General features: G+C 35.5%; 1 protein-coding gene across 1 annotated transcript in view; it reads right to left on the bottom strand.

The window, feature by feature from the left end:
• WDR72 (WD repeat domain 72) overlaps positions 1 to 25365 on the bottom strand; it is a 115772-nt gene that overhangs the window by 41051 nt on the left and 49356 nt on the right. The window contains 6 exon segments of the mRNA XM_030498252.1: positions 1360 to 1544; positions 6704 to 6786; positions 7977 to 8000; positions 8622 to 8646; positions 9755 to 9794; positions 13409 to 14226. Coding sequence (XP_030354112.1) covers positions 1360 to 1544; positions 6704 to 6786; positions 7977 to 8000; positions 8622 to 8646; positions 9755 to 9794; positions 13409 to 14226 — 1175 coding nt within the window.

Genomic DNA, 25365 nt, shown 5'->3' on the forward strand with positions numbered 1-25365 from the left:
ACTGCGCTCATTCTAGAAAAGCAATTTTCTAGTTGTTTAATAACTTTCAAATAACAGGGTTAAGAACAAAATGACAGTAAAAATGTTTTACTAGACACACAAACAACCAAGTCCCCCTTTCAGTGGAAAGTTGAAGTAATTCCTCTGAATTCCTAAGTTCTGTGACCCTTAATACTTAGACAATTGACTACTAGATTCTTGTAATCATTCCAGCAGCCTGTACATCACAAAAACGTTTTTGGTTTTTGGTTGGTTGGTTGGGTTTGGGTTTTTTTTTAATTTAGTATAAAAGGTTTTGAAACAAACCCAAATACTTAAACACATCCCGAGTTTGCAGATACCTGCATTTGCAACTTTAGTTCAGTCCTATTTCTGTTGTAAGCCGTATCAAAACACTACACTGAAATACACCCTGAAAATTCAGGAAATCTGAAAACAAATCCATATATGAACTTTACAACTGGGAATGTTTTAGGTACAATGCCTCTTGTCCGAAACCACATAAAAAGAAAAGAATTCAAAGCAAATTCAGCGTAATAAAAGTACAAACTCAGACATGACAATTATTCAGTTTCGCTATATTCCAAGAGTCCAAATTATAGAGATACCATTTTGTTTCATGGCCTGAAGCAGGTATCACTGATCATTTTCAGTATCTCGGAACAAGCAGGTTGGTAACAAATTTTTATGACAGACACACTCAGTGAGATTATAAATCAGTTCCCCAAGAGAAGGCTCACTAATAAGATTGGATCTAAAATTTAGGTCACAATTTTAAGACTCAGCTAATGGGCTAAAAATAAAGAGTATAACTTCATAACAAATTTAGGTTCAATCATTTTTATCATAAACACTAGCACCATTGTAAAGTTGCAAAGAGTAAGCTCCTCATAAAATGAAATTATTTAATTGTAAAATGTATTTGCTATCTCCTTGCAAAGAGGTTATTTCTCAAAGAAAAATAAAATATTCCATATTACATTATGAAGTTATAAAAATTAAGCAATTAATTTTTAGTGCCATTCCAGTTCTGTTAGGTATTTGTAAAACTTCTTTTCAATATGATTTACTGATCCTATTTCAAACACACTGCTTCCTTAATTGCAAATTTACTATACCAAAACTATCATACAATCAAATAAACTTTACCTTGTCTTGTTTAATGTTCAGAGGTGACGAAAGAGCATGAAAGTCTTTTAACTCCTTGACAATCACATGAGAAAACTCATAGACTGGTAAGGTCAGAAATAGGCTATTTGGCTTGTCTTACACAGAAATAATACATTATGAACTCACTCTTAACTTGTTCTGAGTACGAGAGAAGGTTCTTCTAAAAGAATATACCAATAAATTTTCCACCTACATGGCAAAGAAACATTTTTAGTATATTGCAAATCCCTCTACTCAGTCTCTGGCAATGTCTGCAACTTACCATTTCCATTCTCTACCATGGCCAATGGCTCTCTGCAGATTGTTGTTTTTCTTAAGGTATTCATAGTCCTTTGAACTTCTGCCAGCAGCACTGCTTGCATTGCCTCAATGATCTGTCATAAATGCAAATTATATTGGATGACATTGGTATTTCAGTTATTTATCTGAGCATTCGAAAATTTTAAATAACTACGACAAAATTTTAAGACTGTTTCATTGAATGTCATTAGAAAGTCAACACTTAATATCTTTCAGACACTGATAATTATGTGTCCCTACATTCATATTGAGAAATAAACGTTAACTGGATAGCAATAAAATGGTGGAAGTTGTCAATCAAGACTGCTTCTCACTAATTGAAAATTCATTTTCTTTAATCTCAAAACTAGAACCAGTTGCCTACTGTCTCCTTCATTGCCAAGGATCATGACAATACATATTAGTAAAGTACATAGTGATAACTATCTTTTTTTTTTTTTCCTGTGTGTGCAAAAATGCTTCACATACTGAATAAGAACGTTGCATTTTTGACTTTTTTGGAAGTTTGGTGGCTAGTCTCTACCTGAAAGTTTAGATAATGTTTTGTCATTAGTGGTGATCTTCTATTCCTCTAGCTCAAACGTGATAATACTGTATGTTTTGTCTAATACAAAGAGAAATATCACTCCTCAAACTCCTCTTACCCAAAAGGAGCGTCTACTGAAATTGTAAACAGCCTATAAGCAGCACTTCCAACAGCTAATGTACCACACATTGATGGTAAGACAATGCAGTGTGGATACTGTATGACAGAATTATTACTTTTCTTTACTTTAGCAGAGAAACCCCAGGAGAATTGAGAAAGTTTAAAGACCTAAGACGTTTATAAAGCACATGAAGACCTTACACAATGGACCCGAACTTTCACAATCCTGACTCAGTCTAAATTTCATCATGGTGCAGAACGGCAGCATGCAGACCTTCTCTTCATTTGGCCTTTCCTTCAGAAAAGAAATGCAATTTCCCCCCCTCAGGAAGCTATTCATTTTCAAGAACAAGAAATTTCCTGAAAGACAGAGAGACTCTGAAGTTTCCAGGACAGTGTACTCCACCTCAACTTAAACATTAGTTTAAACTGGATATGAAAATTTTATGTTAAATATCTTTATAAACATTTAGTGTTTGTATGATATTTATAAACTATCTATTAACATTATTTAAAGTTTAATATGAGTTGAAGTTGATACATAGGCTCCCCTCAAACTGCCTGGCAGAGAGACTGTTTCATCTCACTAATCAAGAACAGTGAATTTGTTGGCTGTCCTTAATCACATTTTTAGCTGCCCTTGTAAATTCAAATCATTAAGCAGAATAAAGGCTGTAGGTGTCCTTTGTGATAAAATCCTTTATTGTAGAGAAGTATAACATAGTCAGGTCCACAGTGTAAAAGTCCATAGCAAGTAACCCAGCCCTATGTGTTTTCATGTAGCACAAACCTTCATCTTGTTATAATAGCACTTTATTTTACAGGGGAAACCAAAGGCAGTTTCCAATTCCTCACATCCATACATCCCTGAGCTTTGGGGATTACAGATCCTGACTTTACAGCAGACTTTTACAATATATCTACAATAATTAAGAAAGAGAAGGAAACACAGACATGTTTTCACTGTCCTGGGAAAAGTTTTGACAAAGAAATTTCTCACAGAGCTACACAAAAGAATTGCACACATTAGGTGTTTTTCATGGTGTTTTGGTCTGCTAAGAACCTGTCACTAATCTGGATCAGATATTCATTACCTGGGCCAGTGCTGTGTATGCACTTGTCTATCACCTTGTTGAATCTGCATTTCCACAGTGCTCAGTGTGGTTTCACATGTTTAGTTTTGTCCTCTCACTGCATCTTCCCCAAGAATTCACATACTTCATCTATCATTATCACAAGTTTAAAAATCTCCAGAAGCGTTGCCTGTTTCTAACACAACAAACCTACATAAGAAACTTCCACTTTCTTGGATAGTTTCCACTATATCTTTAGCATCCTTCTGGATTACATATACATTAGCTATCTTGTTGGTTACTAATATGTGTTCATTTTTCCCCATAATTGTAACTACTGTTATGGATACTAGATGCTTTTTAGTTGGGATTGTTAAATATGACAACTTCTGCTTCTTCTATGGCTAAGAAAGTACAAATAGCACATATCCATCTATAAAAACAGCTATAAGAAGTGAAAGGTAATTGTTTGATTCCACAGCAGCAATGCTAGAAAACAATTCAAAAAGACAAGAGAACAAAAGCTGAGGCAAACTGTACCGTTATATCTATAGTAAGTTATAGTGGCTTTCCTTTATCAGTTACTAAGTATTACTCTTTGTAATGAGTGGGACTAAGGAGAAAAGTCAATAGACATCACTCCTGGCTATTACTCAGGCCATAACCTCTACAGGTCTGAGCCTTGCAGAAACTGCCTCCCACATGCCTCCATAAGACAGTCACACTGGGGAGCAAAAAAATATAGATCAAAATATCAGACTTGTATTATCCAGTCTGCTTTCCTCTATTTCTGGATAGTAACTGTCAGGAGAGTTGTCTAGACACTTATACTGTAGTCGGTTGGCTTCAGGTAGACACAAATGCTGTAAAAACAAACGCATTCAGAGATTAGTAAGAGAAATTACCGTAAACTTGGACATCAGCGAAGAAGATACAAGCTTACCAGCACTGCTCTCTGCAATGGCCTTTACTTTCAAAGAATAAACCACTTTACGTGAAGGCCATTGGAATATATGTGAAATTCATCCCACCTTATTTTAGATAGTAGTGGAAATTAAGTAACTGAAGTGAAGAACACACAGGTGAACTGCTGGAATCAATAGAAAGACATGAGAAAATCCTGAAATGATCCATTCCTCCTAAAATCTCAGCAGTCCCTCCACAGTCTCTATCTTTTTCGACTGGTGAAAGAGGAAGGCTAAAGTATCTACAGTCATTATGCAGATGATTATGTCAGAGATCTACATATGGCACCAACAGTTTTCCCGAGGCAATATTGTGCTAAGCTTTCAATGTTCACACTTTCAGTCAAAAAAGTTCCATAAAGCTGCAATAATATAGTATTATTATTAAAAATACACATATATATAATGAAATACCTATCACAGATATAGGTGAGTAACTGGCTATTTTAAATATAAAGACAACTAAGGGCAGAAATGCAACCACTGTTTCCTCATACTAAATGTTTCAGGGCAAGAGGTTTTTTACAACTATCTGAGGGGATAAGCACACTTAAGTAACTTCTGGGAAGGATGGGAGTGTGGCAACAACAAGCTATATTTTATCTGAATGAACAGCAACTCACATGAAGATGACATTTCTTTTAAAATCATTTGGGGACAAAACCCCTAGAAAAATTTTTTTTAAATATATACATTTTTAGAATCTAGGACAGAAAAGGAGCTCCCTCAGCCCTTCAACTTCAAGTCAGAAGACCTCAGATCAATCACTGGCAGCAGGTTTTTTGTTTGTCAGTTTTCTTGTTTGCACAGAATCTGTTACAGTACTATAAGGAGGCGAGGAATCAACAAATGGCAAGTCCTTTGGGTCATGTCTGAGAGTCAGTATCATCCACTGAAGATGATGACTAAAGAAGTTTTTAAAAGCAGGGTAACTCGTGGTGTTTTGGGTAAATGTACATGAGTGTTTAATCAGGCTGCTCAGCATTAGTAAATTGACCATAAATCTGTGTTTGTACAAAGAAAGCTTCTACAAAGCCACCATACTATCAACAAAAACTAAAATTGTGTATAAATCATTGGTTGCTGAATACCCACACTTATTGCCAACCTCACAAATTATTTTGAATGTTAAAACTCCTTGTGGCAGTTTGGGTGTAAACAACCCAAAATCTGCACTACAAAGCAGGTTAACAAAGCTTACTGCAACTACAAAGCTGTGTCTGAATAACGTTGAAATTTGAGAAGCATTGATAGCATAGGATTTGCAGTACTTGATAATTTCAGTGTCTTAAATCTAAAGTCTTTTCAGATGAGAAAAGTGAGGCAGCTGATTTCACACTTTATCTTCCTGCACGCTAACCTCCTGTGATAGATAAGATAGATCAGTTTATACATTATCATTTTATACATTTATACATTTTATACAGTTTATATCATTGTATACATTTATACAGTTTAGACATTATCATGGTATAAACTGATCAGTCACTAAATTCATCAGAAAATATAAATACATAGATCTCACATAATGAGCTATGCTACAAATAGAAGTTTCATGGCTATACCCCTTTACCCTATAAAGAGTTTCAGTGGCTGACCGGGTCAGCGAGAGATTATATGGATTTCACATAACAATTGCAGCTACTGAAACTGAGGCCCCGTATTCAATTTTATTAAAAGGATTCAAAAAAGTTAAAAACCCCCACACCTTATTGTAAGAGAAAGGGGGACAGTTTGAGGGAAGAATAATGCTGAAATAATATGGAAGATGTGCAGACAGTGGGAATATAATAAAAACTGGTAAGTTCAAGATAAAATGCTGAATTCAATTGAATGCGAATATTTGCAGAAACCATTACTGTCTTTCTTATAGAACAGGGGACTATTGCTGCAGTACCCCTGTACACCCCAGCTCTGGAAAATATTCTTTGCACTTGAAATGCAGCACAGAGTTGTTTCAATTTTAGAAGTAACATCATAAAAAAGAAAAAACTTGTAAGAAGTATTTCCCTTTTCTGGAGTAAAATCCCTTCTGGTCATAGTATGCTGTCTTGAGTTTTATACTCCTGAACATTAACTCACTCAAGCAATCACAAAACTTTATTTAAATGCATATTTTCAAAATGAAAGATGGTCTCTAGATTTCCCTGTTCAGAGTATTTCACAGTTACCTGTCAACTCTCAAGAAACAGTAATTTATCTCTCAAGACATCAGATTCTTCACTAACAATAGGCACGAGCTTCACCTGACCTGAGAACCCATAACTTACTTCTCTAAGTCAGTCTTGAAGACTGGTCTAATAAGTAAGAACTTGGGATTAATTATTTATCCCTTTAAGATGACATTTTCTGTTTCTTCTGTAATAATACATTGGTATATGACTCTGCCCTTATTTTGGCCTTAATTTTTCTGGAGGATAAAATGGCATTTCTAATGTAAGTTACATCTGGTTTATAGAGAACAGGTAACTTATGGATTCCAAATACTAAATTAAAGCAAATGTTACTTAAAGATTACATTGTAACAACTGACACAGACTATTTCCTACCTTTATAGATTGGTCACTCCAACAACAAATGAGTTTCAGCAATGAAACACTCCCAAAGTCCGGGGAATGATATCTACTTTTACCTGAAACACACATAGTTTATGAACTGACAATACATACAGAGGTACACAAATGGAAAGATATTTAACATTTAAAATTTTTCATTTCGGCAACATACCTGAAAAGATCTGAAAAAGCACAATTTCTTAGAATATGCTTTCACCTGATGCAATCAGCACAAAGTTTCCCAATAATATATTGTTTAAACATTTTTTATCCTAAAGCAGATTAGGTTGGGTTTTCTTTTTTGTTCGATTGTGGGTTTTTGGGTGTGGAGTCTTTTTTTTTTTTTTGCAACAGAGGTCTGGTATCCCACAGAGTATGTTTTTATCATAATTTTTTAAAAGATATTGAGAATACTTTCAGATTTTAACTACTTAACTATGGATTATACTATGTAAATTCTAAGAGTACTTGAATACATGTTTCTTTATCTTTAAACCAGTAATACAGTCTATGCAAAAATACATTAAATAACATTTTGTATAGTTACAGATCCAGGTTTACTTTCCTGCTACTGGGCGACAATATTGGTGTGTGGTCAAGATGTCTCACCAGTTACGCTTACTGTTAAGGAAGTTGTTGCATTTGTGGATTTGCATGCAAATTTTATTACTACACATCCTGATTATTCAGATTATTTTCAAAGCAAGGGACAGTTTGAACTGTCAGCTCTGCTGGTTTAGTCCACTTCGTTTTGTTTCCATTGTTTGTTACCAGACATATAAGTTGGGTAAATTGCTTGTATGATCCTTAGAATCCACACAAGAATCTTTGACTGGCAGTACCCTATAATGTCTTGAGAAGTGGAAACTGAATTGTAAGTAGTAACTGTATTTCAGTAAGACCAAAGTTCACAGATATCCTTTTCACCCAACGCATAGTCATTCATTTAAATATCGGATTCCTGCAGCAACGACTGAAGTTTGAAAAAAATCATGTAAGTACCTGCACATTGCAGTTGAATCAGGTACAAAGTGAATCACGTACCCTAGTGTAGTCTGAATGGGAGCAGTATGCTATTCAGTAAGTGACTATATAAATTAACTATGTCAATATCGAATGTAATTATAAACATAGATACAAGCATACACACAGGCGTGATAAAGAAAGGAAAGAGGAAAAAAGAAAACTAGAGAGTTTAATAGAAAATTGGAGTAAGAGAGGGGTAAGCAAATATTTTATCCTCTCTGACAGATGACATGACAGGTACCATTCATAATACAAAATATAAAGGCTAATACGAAAAGATAAAAAGGGATGACAAATTGAGAAGCAGAACCATTCACAGAAAAGCAAACCTCTCCCTCCTGATGTTTTAATCTGAATTTTATGTGATTTCTTTATATATCAGGATGAAGTCTGCTTTTTTTTCCCCTGACATTTTAGAAACTTTGCTGTGTCAAAGCTCAATGTTATAATTTCAAACCTTCCAACCCTCTCCTTTACAACTAATTTTAGCATGAACCTACAGTTCCTCCTGTGGGATAGAACCAGCTCTCCAAAATCTTGGATGTGAGGAAAGATTCTAGCAATGTAAATTTGAATTAATAGCTTTTATACTTCTTACTGACTCAAGAGCTAACTTGAGGCTACTCTGGTCTAAACACAAAACAGTCCTTCATTGATCATGAATAGTACAACCAATAAGGTACCTATCATCTAGCTTTGCCCTCTGTTACGGTACTTCAGTTTCACATCCATGTATGCCCAAAAGCATTAGGCTCTTGTTTGTAATTTGGTTTTCTTCCCATCTCTGCACACATGTAAATAGATACAGAAAGTCCATAAACATCAACAGAACCAAGATTTAACATTGCCCGTTCTGCTGTCCAGTGTGTCCTTGATGCCAAAGAACAGGTCATTCCTAAAATGTCTGAGATCTGCAAGTCTTAGATAAGATTTTAATTTGCAAATCCGAACAACTGTGTGAACTAGGAGATATGGCATGTAAGTTAGATTACTTTAGAAGTTTTAGGTCACTCAGTAAAACTATTTTTATGTCCACAAACATTTTAGTCATTTCTACACCATTTTCATGCCTTCCATCTACTTATTTTCTATTGTCACTTGATTTTATGTTCCATCTCTTTCTTCCAACAGGCATTTCTGCTGTCATAACAAGTTCTACAGTTATGGTTCATAGAAGAGTTAGAGAAGGAAAGGTACACTAAAACCTGATTTTAGAGAATATTAAGGCTTATTTACATAGAATAGGGTCAAGACTTGACTTGCAAGAATTTGTGTTATCAGTCTAGACAGTACTTAATCTATAACAGGAACACTTCTTGTTACATAATATGTACTGACAAATATCCATATTCTATTTAGGTTTTTATTTCAACATTCTTCGCTTAGTTGCATATTGTAAACAAACTTCGACTGGCTTGCAAAGCCAAGACTGGTGAACAATTGCCTGTGGGATATTAACGTGAAGAGATTACTTTATTCTGCCCTAAACCAAAAGTCTAAGGGCATTATTGAACAGTCAAGATAGCTCTTGTATTACTAAGGCAACAGTTTGCTTGAAGGGCTGTATATATTACTGGGCAGGCACATAATGGTGATGAGGGAGATGGGGGAAGGGGAAGAAAACAGTGTTTGTCTTATTACATTTCTGTTTTTCAGATTGCTAGAAAATATCTTTAGAAACTCAGATGAATATTTTGTCACCACAGAAAAAAAAAATATCCTTGATTCCTCTATTACTTAACAGTCAACTTTCTTTACATTCTTTTCTGATATTCACAGAACTGAATAATTCAGTTTCTGCATTTGCAAACTGGACCTGCTCAAAGCAAAAGAATTTAATGTTGTTTTTTCATTACTGAAGTTCAATGGTGTATTTTAGCAATAAAAAGCTTGGAAAAAAACCCAAACAAAAAAACCCCAAACCCCAAACATTTAAAATCTAATATTGCCGCTCCTGTATAACTTACTTCTTGGTAATTCTCCATAAAAACTGGGGAATGAATGTGTTATCGCTTCCACATTTCGCCATTTGTCAGGTACAGATTCTGATTTCTGTGTACTAAAAGAATATGAAACTATTAGACAAAACCTGAACATACTTACAAAAATCTTACATGTTAGGGTAGGGTTTTTTTAAGGTAGGTAATTCTGATATTAATTACTATCAATCACAATTTAGTTTCTTCTCAAAAGTCACTTGCATTATTTCACCCATAACTTGGTATTGAAGCATTCACATGTACACAAATACTGAAAAGTACCATCCATATGCAGGGATTTCACATTTAACTCAAAAGTTACTGGATTTAAATTTTGTTGTATTAAAGAAACAATGTCATATTCACAAAGGACTTGTGTTTTTTCTATTACATAAGGAAAAAAAGTTCAACGAAAACTAGCAGCTTTATTTTATATGCTTCCTTTTTTTTACAGTATTAAGTAATTTAGAATATTATTGCAATGCTTTCAACAGACGGCTACAGTTTAGGAGACTAGTGTGTATATCTACTGCTCTTCCATACTTTGTCACTAATTCAGCAACCTAGCCCTTGAAGAAAAAGGATATAAATGGAGTGGAAAGGAAGGGGAAAGCTCTCCAAACCCTTGCACTATTTTAAACTATTTCTTTTAAATACATTGCTATAGTGACCCTGCACAAACTATATTTAGGTGTCATTCAAAAATAATATTTCACCTTTCCACTTCACTAGAGTCAACAGTAAGTCATAATATTTCGAAAGCCTTGCAATACTAAACAACTCTGAAAGCTTTCAGCTTGAGAGCTTTAAGTTACAGATACAAATCTCAAAAGGCAGGAGAAAACATTCTTTTAAGATCTTTTCTTTTCTTACTAGCTTCTTCCTGTTTCTGTCCCACTTTTATAATCTGACATATTTTACTGCAGGTTCCTTTATTTTCACAGGCTGAGTCAAGATGCAAAAAAACCAACAGATATAGAAACATCAGGACGCTTACAAGCTGTTAAAGTTGTCCTAGCTCTTTCTGCAAATGCTGTGGTGAATTAGAATTCAGTACTTAGTTGTTTCCCTTGAGCATGCTGTAGTTTCAGCTAAACCAGCTGCCCAAAGAGGTTTGGCTACACACCGTACTTTTAGAAGGCAAACTGGACAAAATAGCATTTGCTTGGTTTCTTTCAAACTTTTAATTTGGCAAAAGTACATTATGTTAACAGTCCTCACAGAGAAAATGCATTCCAACCCTCAGAATGAATTCTGAATAAGGATAAATCAAATAAAAAGATTTCATGAATGAACAAACACAGATTACACTAGTTCATTCAGACCCCAATTATTTGCAAGAGGAAGAGGTGAAATGAAGGCTGAATCCTAAGACCATGGCAAATAGGCCAAGTCCTATTCATGCTATACTTATTACTGGGGATGGAAGAGGGAAAGGTAACTTCACAGGAAAGGGGCTTTTTCCCTGTCATTTGCTGTTTTACAGAAGGTAGGAATCAATACAAAATCCTTTTCATCTCACCTGTTCTTATCTTCATTTATTGAGGAAAAAATAAAAAGTAAATTATGAGAGACATGTCTGAAGTTCTGTAATAGTTCTTGGGAGGAAAATGAAAATATAAACTCTACGCTATTATGGGACAGAACCCTGATAAGTAAAACATTTCCTGTCACCAGCAGTAAAGAGGAAAATGTCCCAGTGACTAAAATCTGAGGTCTGTGTTGATAAAATGCAGCAAATACACTCTAGTTCTGATCAAGTTCCCTAAGAAAGAACACTTTATCCTTCAACAGCAGAAAAATTGTGGCTACTTGTCTATTTCCTCAATGTTTAACAGGTGAACAGTAAACGTACAGCCTCAAAGGTAGGCAGGAGTGTGAAGTACAGGCAGGAAAAAGAATTCCAGTTTGTCTCTGTAAACCCATAGCACTTGCAGATGCTTCTAAAGGCTTCAAGAGGAAAATATGGAGCTCAGGAAAAAAAAAAAAAAACCCCACAGCAAAAAAAACCCCAAAATCCTCCCTTCCCCCCTCCCCTCCCCCCAAAGAGAAACAAAATCAAATAAAAAACCAAAACACACACACTCAAATCCACAAACAAAACAAAGCAAAAACATCCAAGAAAATAAGTGAATGGGTACAACTCAGTTCTCTTATCCAGATGAGGCCACTGGGAGGCAACAGCCCACGTTAGGTCATCAAAATTGGCACCAAACTAAAACTTAGCTACAAGACAGCTACAAATAGGCATACTATTGGCTCTGGAAAAGAGGCAATCCAAATCAAACGATGTCAAAATACCAAATAAAACACTCCAGAGCCTTTGAATAACATTAATAACTTTTTTGGTAACCAAAATTTATGGCAAATTCTTTTCCTCTCTTTTGTAAAAACACTTACCTTTTTCTGCAAGAGATGCTAAAGCTTTTATGGCTTTACATTTCCTGGATAAAACTTGAAATTACATAGTATAGATTTCACAAAAAAAAAAAAAAAAAGAAAAAAAAAACCAAAAAAACAACAACTTTTTCTTGTAACAACTTCAATACTTATAGTTTTATGGGAGATATGTTCCAAATCCAGGTTGTGTAAGTCTGGGAAAAATGTTTGATTCTGGTATGATTACTAACTTCTTGTCTTTCCAACAGAGTACTATAAGACACAAATCAAGCACAAAGTACTTTCCTGGATGGAAAGGAATGCATGTTCAAGCTGGAATGCTGAACAAACTTCTCTATAAGAGCTTATGTTGAATATGGACCAGTAGGCAATGTAATTAGCACTAAATGTAACTTAGAAATATGCATTTGTCTTGCGGTATGGTGCATATCTTGAGATATGCACCAATATCTTGAATGCCTAGAGCTTAGTGGAAGATGCGCAGATATTTACAGCATCAGGATCAAGATTTTTTGTCCCCCTTCTTGCCTCGGGGCCATACCATCACCAACATTGAAGTTAATTGTCCCTAAAATGCTAAATACAGACCAACCTAGGTTTGCAGAACAACAAAAGTCAGCGGACGTATCCATTGCCTGATTAATATGCTCTATTTGGCTTGCTGAAGTCATGTTGAGCATGCTATTTTTCTTTTAATGCTGAAAAAGCATTTAGGCAATAAATTTGTTTTGAGTAACGTAACTGTTATTTGGGATGGTTCTCAGAACATAACAGCTGATGAAGCACTTATTCCCAGTAGCTGCCATTATTACTGGAGGCATTGTACTTTACATTGTGTAACTAGGACAGACTGTTCTTGTGTTTCATGTTTTATTTATCTGTGAAGCCAAGGGTTTCATACTAAAGGAATTATATTGCTTACAGAGAATTGAAGTTAAAACAGCAAAGGTGCTTAAACACACGTCTCACAATGAGCCTGAAGATACCTCATTATTCTACTCAGTTTAAACTGTGAGGAAAGAGTGATCTCAGGAAAAACAGGGTGTGAAGCTGGATAATTCAAGTTCTTGTTCTCTTAAGAAAATTTCTTGCATCAGTTCTCACCTTCTAAGTAGAAAAATGTAAAGACACTTAAGTTTATCCCTATCTGCTTTTGTTCAAAGAACATCCTATAAAAATCTCTACAGAAAGATTGTAAACTCCATTGCAAAAGTCTGTATTTAAGTATGTTTCATATTTTTCACTTTTTAACCACTATAAAGGAAGAAAAGACTCATGATGAAAAGGTTCTTACCTTTCAATGTCATCCGTAATTGTTGAAGGTATGTTAATTATCCTGTTGATCAAAGCTATTCTGCTAAATAAGAAGAATACTGTTTCCAATCCCTTTGTTTCATAAACATTATTCTCGGGTCCATCGTTCTTTCCAGTACATCCTTCAGTTGCAGCAAGGTACTTGTTTGATAAATCGAGCACTCTTTTCGAAAACAAGTTGATTATTGCATGTTCTTCTAGCATGCCACAATCAGTACATTTCCATCCTGGCAACATTAGTGACAGGTGGTTTTCATGTGACACAAGTCCAAAAGAAACAGGATGCTGAAGCCTCAAGATATCTAAATGTCTAACACAAAGATTGTCTATTTCTTTATCTACACCCCATGGTAAGAGACACGACAAAAGCAGTTTAGCTGTATCAGTGACAATGTTCACATCAATGTTACCTGATGGCTGCATTCTAATCTTTCTTGAACTCTTCATTTTCTTCTGTCTTTTCATGCCACTTTCTTCCAAAGGCCTAGCTGTGTTGTTATCCCTACAGACCTGTATTGAACAAACAGTATCTACTTGCCCATCCACTGGAACTATGGAGCCAGCAGTTTTATTTCTCTTTAATGTCAATGCCCTTTTCTCAGTAGCACTTTTGGCTCTTTCTAGAGTGTCATAGTTGTGGAATGAATTTGAAGACTTTAATCCATTGAACTGAGATGACAGCAGAAGTTCTTTGAGTCTTTCCAGATCGAATAAAAGAACATGAAAGTTTGAACTGTTCCATTTTGTCTTAACTGGTAAAATAGTAAAGGGCTGTTGAATGCAGATGGTATCAGTTAACTGAAAGAAAAAATAATAAGTGTCCGAACACAAATCCACAGTATTTTGTGATTTTCAAGATATCAGCATATGGAATAGATCAAATGTATTAACTCCATTAAGTTCAACTTAATTACATTTATTCACTTCTTACTAAGAAGGATTTTCTGTTAAACAGCTTAAGATACAGAGAGACATATGCATGTAAATACTACAATACAGGATCCCTAGCATCTTCAATTATACAGCCACGCTCTAGGCTGATATTTCTTCTGCTAGGTCTTCAAGCTACAAGACTTTTAGGAAAGTTGAAAAATACAGGTTTTTTTGGATTTTTTTTAAGAAATAAAGCTAGGGAAACAAATCCTACAATGTCACAGAATTCTTGCAAACCTTGAGAATCTATGTTTTGTAGCAACTTGATATGTGTCTGAGAAAGACTGTGCCTTTTGCCATTTCAAAACATGCAAAACTGCCTTAAAGTTACTTAATTCTGAGTTAAGCCACACATACTTCATCAGCAGTAAAGAACATAGGTAACTAGACCTCCAGTTAAAAGTAATGAACTTAGACGAAAATAATTGAGAGAAAAAGGCTACAGACCTGCTACAACATCTGTGAACATGTGACTTCACCTTGTGTCACCCTATTTCCGACCCGGATCTTTCTGGAATTACCCATACTTCTTCAGTAACTTTAAGGCCATTCATGGCAACAAATTTGCAGAGCATCATTCAGTTCCACCTACCTACGTGATAATTGTGCTGGTATCAATACATATGCCTGATTATTGCTGTTAATAAATACCCAAAGAAATTAATTTTCGAATCCTAAAATTTGGTAGTAAAGCGTTTCAAATTCTTTCTGCCCTTTTCCCCATACAACTTTCTGTGCCTGTATATTCCCGGCATGACAGGATTTTCATGAGAGAGCTTCCACAGGTTTCAGAAAGCAGAAAAAATTTACTAGTGGGAGCACAGTAGAATATTAGCCTCTTTGGCTGCTTCCTTAGTCCTTTTTTTTGTTATAAAAGGACTGAATCTACATACCACCCATTATAAAGACAGATTTCTAACTTTTGTCTGAGAGAGGCTCTAGATGAGTTTGTAGAAGAGCAACTACTTTCTTTCACAGGAATCATCATGCTGCACTATGAAGCAGCATTCTATGAAGGTACTGGGAGGATCATCCAATGGTAAAGTTATGAGATTGTGACAACACCTTATATTAGAATCCTGCTGTATCTATTAAAGCGGTATCTTTTACCTCCAGGGGAACAGCAGATGTGAGGGAGTATAAATTCCTTGTTGATGCTTTTGCCCTTTTCTGTAAATGCTCATGACTTGGATGTTTTTATTGTCCAGCTGAAGCCTATGCTCTTAGCACTGTGTTCAATCTAGCTATTTCACCTTTAAAAGCACACATGTATGACAGGAAAGATATCATCAAGAAGCAACTTTTCAGCCCAGTGATACTTTTGCAAACCATTATGTCAGCTTCCATATCAAGTGACAGACTTTTCTAAATCACCATATTAGTTTTAATTTTCCTGTGATAGTTAGAAACCTTCCACTAATGCAAAGAACTGTTTTGTGTGGAAAATAGTTCAATCTTAAAAGAAATAGACTTTCTTTTAAGTTAGGAGTTAGGAAAGTTAAGGAGTTAGTTAGTTAACAGAGTTAGGAAACAGGCAACAGCTGGCTTTATCTTGATTACAATGTTGATTAACTCATCTTTCTCAAGACCACTCTTTACCTATCTCCTTTTATATTATGATTTTATAGGATTAGCTATTTTTAAACTGTTAATATTGCAGTTGCAAATAACACAAGGAAAAAAATAACTCTATAGCCTATAAGTTATTTCACTATTTAGTTTTTGGTAATAAAATAATTTGGCTTTCTGATACTTGGAGAATGATGCTCCCACCAGATGAGGATGCACACTAAATACATGATCTTATTTGAAGATCTCCATAGGGAGTCATAAGTAAGAGATTATAACTGCTTGTTGAGGTTTTCTTTTTATGCCTTTCCTTTTCCAAAAAAAATACATTGTAGTTAAGCACTAGGATTATTTTAATCTTTAATTATGCTGTTTCCTAATACATAGGGAGATCCCCATGGAATGCAAACACTGGAATTCACAAGCTAGCTTTGACATTAATAGAAGCTACTACTATTTGGCTGCCTATAATTTTCATTTTCTCTGTTGTATACATTTATACATTTGGTTGATTAATATTTAGAAACCTTTAAGAAAATCACCATCCAAAAGAAAATACTGTGACACTGTCAATCTGTTGAGGCATCTGGTGATGCTACTGTGTACAAAGTCACAATAAATGTTTATTGGCAATATGAAAGCTTATTGACATTGATCCTAAAAGCATCTACCAAGTTATCTTAGCTCTCTGCCATAGGCATTTCATTGCATTGAAAGAAGGTGGACATCTAAAGCTTCAGACATAAAACACTATTTAGGAAATATGGACAAGCTATTGTCTGTAACAGAAGGTGACAGAAAATGGAAGGAAACCCATAAAACTAACTATGAACTAGAGAGCTGGGAATAACATTTGATGATGGGTATTAAAAAGCAGATTAATAGGTATTTACATTCTGTACTGTGCCCTTCCTAAAGGTTTGGAAGCACTTCACAAAAATAAATCTTACTATATTCAGATAAATATTGCCCTTTGTTTTTTCTAAAGTCCACATTAAGAATTTAATAACTCAGTGTAAAAAAAAAAACCAAAAAAACGCTAATAGCAATAACAAAGCACGACTTGTCATTGAACCACACAGTCCAACTTGGAAGCCTCCCTGTTGCCAACACACAGGCTTCAGTAATGGAAAGATCCTTTTTCCTTCTTTTCCAACAACTTTGGCTCAGCTCAGACCAAGCTATCATAGGATTGTCTTTCAAACCCAAACTGCTTAAGTGGATATGTCCAAATAAATCCATTCAAGCCCTACTATTCTTCCAGTGAATTTCAAATGATCATGACAAAAAAGAACTAATTTAGTATACAGAGGCTTCCTTTAATTCTACAAGTGAAATGACCACCAGGCTACAACGTACTGAACATAACCTACAGATTTTGATAATCATAATTTAAAAACAAACAGCAGAGTCATCTTTAGTTTATCATTGGTAGTTTAAAATTTTATTTTTGACATAGCCAACTCTCTGATTCCCTATTTACAAGTCTCCTCTGACTACCAACGTTCCATCTATTTTTATTATTTACCTGAAAATTTGGGAAGATGTTTAAAGTTATTTATTAAAAAAAAAAAAAAAAAATCATCTGGAAGCTACTACAGAGAATGCAAACTGTACGATTTCCCACAGCTTCAGTAATTTTGTCCAGATTTTGAAAGCTGATCTTTGTCTTCTTTGTTGTTGTCTAAGTGCATGAATTTAAAATAAATATGTGTCCCTCCTGCTGTAGTTCAGTTCTGAAAAACAGCAGAATGTGCTACCTCTTTTTTGTGCATCACTAGCAGTAAGTCTAACAGGGAGGTACTCCAAAGGAGGTGTGAATGTTAGTCAGGAAAGACTAGTGACTGGTGATAAGTCATGTTTCCATGAAGTGTAAAAATTGTCATTTTTACATGTTTTACATTTTTACAATTTTTAGGGACAAAACCAGGTACTTACTGTGAGAGTACAGTTCACCACTTATTTTTCTTGGAAACTGAAGAACAGGAAGCACTTGTTAAATTTTTTGTCTATACATGCATTATCTCAAAATTAATCTAACAGCACCATCAGCCATTTCAGTTAATATATTGGCTAGTCTTCAACAAGAACTGATAAGTATCTCATGAAGCTTCTATAATTAACAATTAGATCTTAATTTAAACATTTCTAAATTCCAAACTAAATAACCTACATATAAAAAATTTCTTTTGTTTAGAATTAAAAACTCTGTTTGATGCTGAATACTTCAGTGAGGAGGCTAGACTGCCTTTGTTCAAAATAAAGCCATTTGTGTGCCAATAACATTCCTGCTTAACAACTGGAACTTGGAACATTTTTACTGCTTGGAGAGAACTTAATCACTCGATAAGGCTCCCTACGAGGCCTTCACCTACAAGCTTTAAAGCAGCAAAAAGTCTGATTACAAACTCAAATTACATCCTGGAACTCATGAACCTCTTGTGCATCATCTCTGACTGACCCATAGCAGAACAAGCTTTCTACATGAAGGAAAGAGCAGGATTCAGGGCACCTTAGAAATAGCAAGCTATATTCCATGCATGGCAATTATCACCTCTGTAATAGCTCCCTATTTTGCCACTGAAGATGTCTGAGTCAGGACAAGGGATACAATAGACTATTTCAGTTGGAAAGCATCTACAACCATCATCTAATTGAACAAAAGTTAAAGCATGTTGGCCAAATGCCCCACCGACAGGCTTGGGGCATCAACCACCTCTCTAGGAAGCCTGTTTCAATGTTTGGTCACACTTTCAGGATAGAAATGTTTCCTAATGTCCAGTCTAACCCCTCCCCGGTACAGCTTTGAACCCTTCCCATGTGTCCTGTCACTGGATACTAGGGACAAGAGCTCAGGACCTCCACTTCCTCTCCTCAGAAAGCTGTAGAGAGCAATGAGGTTGCCCCTCAGACCCCAAACTGACAAGCCTGAAGTCCTTAGCAGTTCCTCTCAGGACATTCCTTCTAGCCCTTTCACCAGTTTGTTGCCCTCCACTGGACACATCCACGGACCTTCACATCCTTCTTAAAGAATGGGGCAACAGACTTAAAGCTAGTGCAACAAACACTGAAGACTTACTTCAATTGATTTATTCTGGCATGGAAGAACTCTGCTCCACAACTTACAAGCCTGTTCTTCTACCTCTTCTCTCTTCATACATCTTTACCAAACCACCTTAGCACCTGAGGAAAAATTTTCCCATGTCTGTGGGAGGGAGGAGGTAGGGGGCTATCCTTAGTGTGGCCCCCAAATACATCAAGCCATGCCATTATCTTTAACAGTTTAAGACAGACATAGCACATAAAAATTTCATGGGAAGTACAATTCAAGTGTTATTTCACCTAGCTGCCTTCTCATCTCTAAAGACCTGTTTCCACTGGGATCCAAGCTGTTCTAGGAATGCCATTCCACTTCAAATACACGCTTCCATTAGCTAGCAGAGATTCCCATACTGTTTCAGCTCCTAATATATATGTACTTTCTCCACATACCAGCTTTCTTTACTAGATACACTCTATTGTGGGGTTTGTGCTAAAAACAGATTTGACAAGAATGATCTTGACATTCATTTTACATAAAGGAAATAAAGTGGCAAAATCACATGGTACATTTTTAGAAGGCAATCCAGACTCAAAGATATACTTAAAGGTCACTTTGATACCACTGAAAAGAAATTGCTCAGTTCTCACAGGATAGGCAGAATCAACTTCTATGTAAAACAAGTCCTGAAGTATTAAATGTGACTTTGTTCAACAGAACTTTGGCTGCCTTTATCCATTGTGCTTTCACTTTATCCCAAATATAACAGGATAAAAGTGACATAAAATTGGTCTCAAAGTTCCCAGTGCCTGCAGAATGAATCTTGCTGTATAAAGTATAAATGTGAGCTATCCTGCTCATTCTAATTGTTTTTTAAACTGTGTAATATTCAAGAGGTTTATTTATGTTCCTTTGAGCTTTCTCTTGTGAGAGGGTATATTTTTAACCATTAACATTAAAGAAGTCAAAGATCAGTCACCTCCTTTATCCATTACTTGCCACCAACAAAAGCTTAAGAAAATGTAACACAGAAAATGAACAACTTATTTTTTGGTGAAATTTTAGTTAGATTGAGGTGGGGCAGGGGTGAGCTTAATGGAAGCATTGTCAAAGGTGACTGGAAAATTCTTTCCTTAACAGAAGCTGTACTGCTCTGTTTTATTTGGGGTGGGGGATTTTCTGTCTCTTATTTGTCTGAGTTTTTTTAGCAGATCTATATTTTCCTATTTTGACAGTCATTAGACTACTGGCTTTGAACAGAAGCCCAATAGAACAGTACACTTTAGTATATGATAAAAGATAAGCAAGACTGCCTCTTTTAAAGAGTAATGAGTTCATTATTAAATATACTTACTATAAAGAAATCTGCCAATTTAATCAGTAAAATACCACCTTACTGTCTGCTCATGTGTATTTAGTGAAGACATCCTGTGAAAAAGGTACATGTACATTAGCCTTCCAAACAAGAATTTTTAAGCAAAAAACAATTTGAAATCATGAAAACCACTGCATCCTATAGGCTTTAAGAATTTTCCTTGATATGATGATAGTTTCTGAACTATCAAAATGAAGTTTGAAATATCGATATGCTTATTTCAATCAATTTAACACTTATTTTTGTCATGTCTCTGCTGTCTGACCTTTAAATACACTATAAAGACAACAAAAACTTTAAAGAGCATTTACATGTTTGAGTCACTGTTCATTACCTGTGAAGCAGTAACACTGACAATAAATAGGATTATTTATTTTTAAAAACCAAGATGTGAAGAACCTCAGTTACAGAAATGAAAGAGGAGGGAGGGGGCAGTAGAATTTGCCAACAAAAATGTATTGAGGGCTACATTTTCTGTGTCTGGATCATGCCAGTCACTGGGATGTCAACAAAGTTCATTGCTCATAACTTTTCTCAGAACCATGTTTGGCTCTAGGCTCACAAAAAATAAGCATGTCACACAGCTGCTTGTAAAAGTCATTTAGCAACTCCTACCCTCTTATATTTGCACTTCATGGATCTGGAAGAACTGTTTTAACTGAAGCACGGCTACCAAACCTAGGGGTCAAACAATAACTTATATTGCCAATGACAGCTCTATTCTGTTCTCCATGATGCTTTATCCTTGATGGCAGGAAGCAATAACCATGTTTGGTTTTGCATTTATTTATATTTTTTTAATCCAGAATAGCTTAGCAAATGTCTTTACTTGCATAGGCATTTTTTTCTTTTTAAGCTTTTCAAAGAAAATGATAGCATTATGTATAACATAAGAAAGAACTATGTTTTGGGGACATGTGTGCAGGTGCTATCTCACATACAGGTTTGCAAAATGGGAAACCTGTAACTGTCTCGTGGAACTCTCTCGGAAAACAAATACATAAACAATGCACAAAATGGCTAGCACAGTGTAAATTAAAGCATTAAATTCATTTCTAAATCCTCTGAGCCCTCAGCTGCTAGAGATGGTAGTTGATAGTAGTGAAAAAAATTGCCTCCTTGAAATGTGCTTGGTGGACAGCAGCTTGATGATTGGCAGCACAAATAGAAGACAAACGAGAAAGCCTTCAATCTGCAGCTGATGCACAGGAAGAACATGGGGAGCGGAGTTTACAATAGAGAAAACATTACCAAGCTAATGGCACAGGCAATCATTTGACCACCATGCATCTCTGATAGCAGCAGGGCATCCATTTTCAGTTAAGTGTTAGAGTACCTTTTTGCTTTCTCTGACCACTGCAGGGGTAAAACAACCTAGTGCGTGAAACCCACTGACTGGTAATAAATTACTATATTGGATACTTTTTGTTTTCTTTCAGCAATGACTTTACTGTGTATTCCTGCTATCATTACCAATTAAAGTGGAGATCGCGTTAGCAAGCTATATCTAACTGTATATCAGTCCCTATGCTCCAATTGCTTTGGCAAGTATCACAGGGTCAAGAGGCTCCTTTGACCTTTATCAGCTAAGTCTCTCTGACCACTCACTATTTGAAGCAATCTCAGCTGAACAGATGGACACTTTTGCAGACTCTATAAAGCTTAGAATATAAAGATAAATGAAATTGTGTTTGTGGCTTCAAACTGGTTTATGAGCATAAAATATTGTTAGCAAGTTCCACAAAAATCTCAGATTTGAAACAGCATGTCTTAAACCTACACCATGAACACAACACCTCTATCTACCGGGAAACTGCATTTTTTTGTAGTAGCTTCTACAGCTAAAACTAAAAACCTGATATGACTTACATATCTAGTTACTACAAAGTCACTTCTTAATTTTGAAAGCCTCATTTAATTACTTTAATCATTAAAAGCAAGAAGAAAATTTAATATAGCCTTTTACCACGCGAGTGAGTTAGAGCACCACACAGCACATGATCAAACAGATCATTCAGTGGATGATTACTAAAACAGTTGGATACTACAGGGCATTCAGAGAAAGCCCGGACCTCCGTTTCAAATTTCCCTGTCTTCAGTATAAAAGCCCTTACTCAAAATTGCTGCACCAAAATTTTAGTCACACAACACAAGAGAATGCTTCAAATTCCCTAGGTGATGCTTGAAGAACAAGTAATAATTAGATAAAAATATGGTCTTGCAATAATACTTTTAACTGAAAAATAATCTATTGTCCAACAATAACATTGAATGGTCTTTTGTTTGAGCTAAATCACGTTGGAAAACCTGCCTTAAATTCGCAACCTTTTTGCAAATACACAGCTGTTTTCTTGCTCAGCTGAAAGGATGAACAATGCAGCATATGTGCAAAGATGCATCTGGTTAAAATAGTTACACACAGCAGGTATTTAATTGAAATAGCTCTTAAACATATTCCACATACCATCTCTAAAAGAACCTGCATAGAAAGAAAGGATGCAAATTATCATCTATACTTTTATCTCCACGTAAAGACCATATGCATCTTCTAATCCAATATAGCTCCCATCAACAATCCACATGTACACACTTCTATGTCTCACCTTGCCTGCCTCCTGGAGCTTCAAATTTAGGGAGCATGTGAACAGTTTTTATCACTAAAAGTATCCATAGCCTCCCAAAGGAGGCAGAAAAGACAGGCTTACCCTCTCCAAAGCAATGCTGGGCTTATGCATAGGGTGAGGATCATGCAGAGTAAAGACCACACACCAAGGTCATATTTCTTACCTTCAGACACTTAGTCATAGGACAGAGGATACTCTTGAGGGGGGCATTCAGAACTTTTCTTGTTCATTTACCCTTTTTAAACCTCAGTACTCACATATAAAGAACTAAGTATAAAAAGCCTGGAGTCAACAGTGGTGTCCCAATTTGCTTTCACATGCAATCTGTGCTTGACCTGAGGCTTCATTATTTGGACAATGCAGTCTCAAATAAACATGTCAATTCATGATGAATTTTCCCATATGAACTAGTTTAAAGAAACTGCTTAGAACTTGCCTTACATTTATTATATTATTCTCTACAACAAGTCCAATCATATTACTGAGGATGCCCAGATCCTTCCAAGAATCCAGCTCTCACACGGAAAAGGCTATAATACTTTTTGAGCTTACATCACCAGTGCTTATCCATTTAACTGCAACATAAGCAGAATCAAGCTCTTTCCTTCCAATACTACAATCTTTCTCCCCCTTTTTTATTTAATCCCAGTGTAGAATGTTACTATCTTTGTAAAACTTCGAACAGTAATTATGTCATCACTTCTGATGAGCCTGTGGCACAATGTGTGATGAACAGAGCAAACAACTGCATAAATACCTCTTTTTATCATGTATGGAAAGCCACTGTCAGGCAGATTGTTGGCCAGATGGATATACTGGGCACAACAAATTTTAAGTCATTATGGGAGAATTGCTAACACATCTATCACTCAATGTAGAGAACTGGTATGAAAATCAAATGTTTCTCACATTTTGTTTTCATGTCCACACTGTCTCTCCATCACAAATACTGAACTTAAATTTTCCATTTAATTTAATGCAAGTGAATATATGAAAGTGATTTTTGGAGACAAATACCTTTGACAATGTCTGTAACATTATGATTATAGAAAGAATATAAAAATGAACTGGAGATCCACTCCTCTCAAAATAAGTCTTTGACATGGACAGTCTCTGCATGATGAAAAGTTTAGATGAACGAATAAGGTGTTTTTAAATGAAGTCTCATTAATTTATATACTCAATATCCAAATACTCTGGTTATATCTTAACATATTAGCATATATTGAATGTAGAAGTAAATTCCCTAACCATATCTTCAGAAATATACAGGTCTCAGCAATGAGTGGTAGCCAAAACATTTTCAGCCTTACTCAGCACTTAAGAAAACCTGTAAGACGGAACGTTTCTCCCATGTTTCCTATATCCTCAACCAGACAAACAGTGCTACAGTAATCCAGAAAACACAAACTACTGACTCATGGATCTAGGAATTATTATACTGAACAATTTACTGGATGAATGAACATCCAAATATCTGAGAATAATGCTGAACACAGAAATACTGCTAACACGACCTTAGAAGGAGGGTAAAAGCCTGAGATTATTGCTTTGTCCTAAGAAGGATTGATGTATATAAAAATTAAGTTACCAACCCATGGCTGGCTGCTGACTTCAACTGAAATAACATATTTGCCCTGGGCTGCTCTGATAGTGCATTTCCCATATCGGATTATAAGAATCCCACCCATAAGATTTATCTACATAAGTACTAGATCAAATTCTAAGAAAGTGACTCGCTAGAAAAAACAATAAAAAACCCACAAAACCCAAAAACCATCCAACAAACAAACAAACAAAAAACCAAAACCAAAAAACTCCCACACCACAAAACATGGGATTAAATTCTTAAATACTGATTAAAATCCTGTCTATCCTAGAAAACACCATTCTTGAAAACAAGGAATAGGCAAGCTGTACTTTATTTAGATCCTGTATCATACTAGGATGTATCAGGACAGCAGCTAAGTCTCCATACTCAGATTTCAAACTGTTCTTTCCTTGACAGTTGTTCAATCTTACTGAAGGTAGTAGAACCGCATAGGCTTCCAAGAGGACAATATTTGCAAACAAATATTCTCAGACATCCAGTTGGCTGCTTCACCATTTCCCATAAGTACTGCACAAACCAAGTCTGACCACCAGAACAAATTAGAGTACCAATATGTAGAAAAGCATGTCAAGAGAATGGAAACGTAACCACTGGTGTCACTCTGTTTTTAACTGAGCCATAGTTTAGCTTAATGTTTTATTTCTGCTATTTAACTGCGATGAGTCAATTAGTTATCTGAAGGAAGGTAGCAGATAGCAAGTCTTCTGCTGAGTATGGTTTGGTATTGCAAGCCTAGTTCTATAATTGCATTTCAGGTGCCCATGTATTTCTGAAAAAATCACTG

The sequence above is a fragment of the Strigops habroptila genome, chromosome 9, assembly GCF_004027225.2.
Source record: "Strigops habroptila isolate Jane chromosome 9, bStrHab1.2.pri, whole genome shotgun sequence".
Classification (NCBI taxonomy): Eukaryota; Metazoa; Chordata; class Aves; order Psittaciformes; family Psittacidae; genus Strigops; species Strigops habroptila.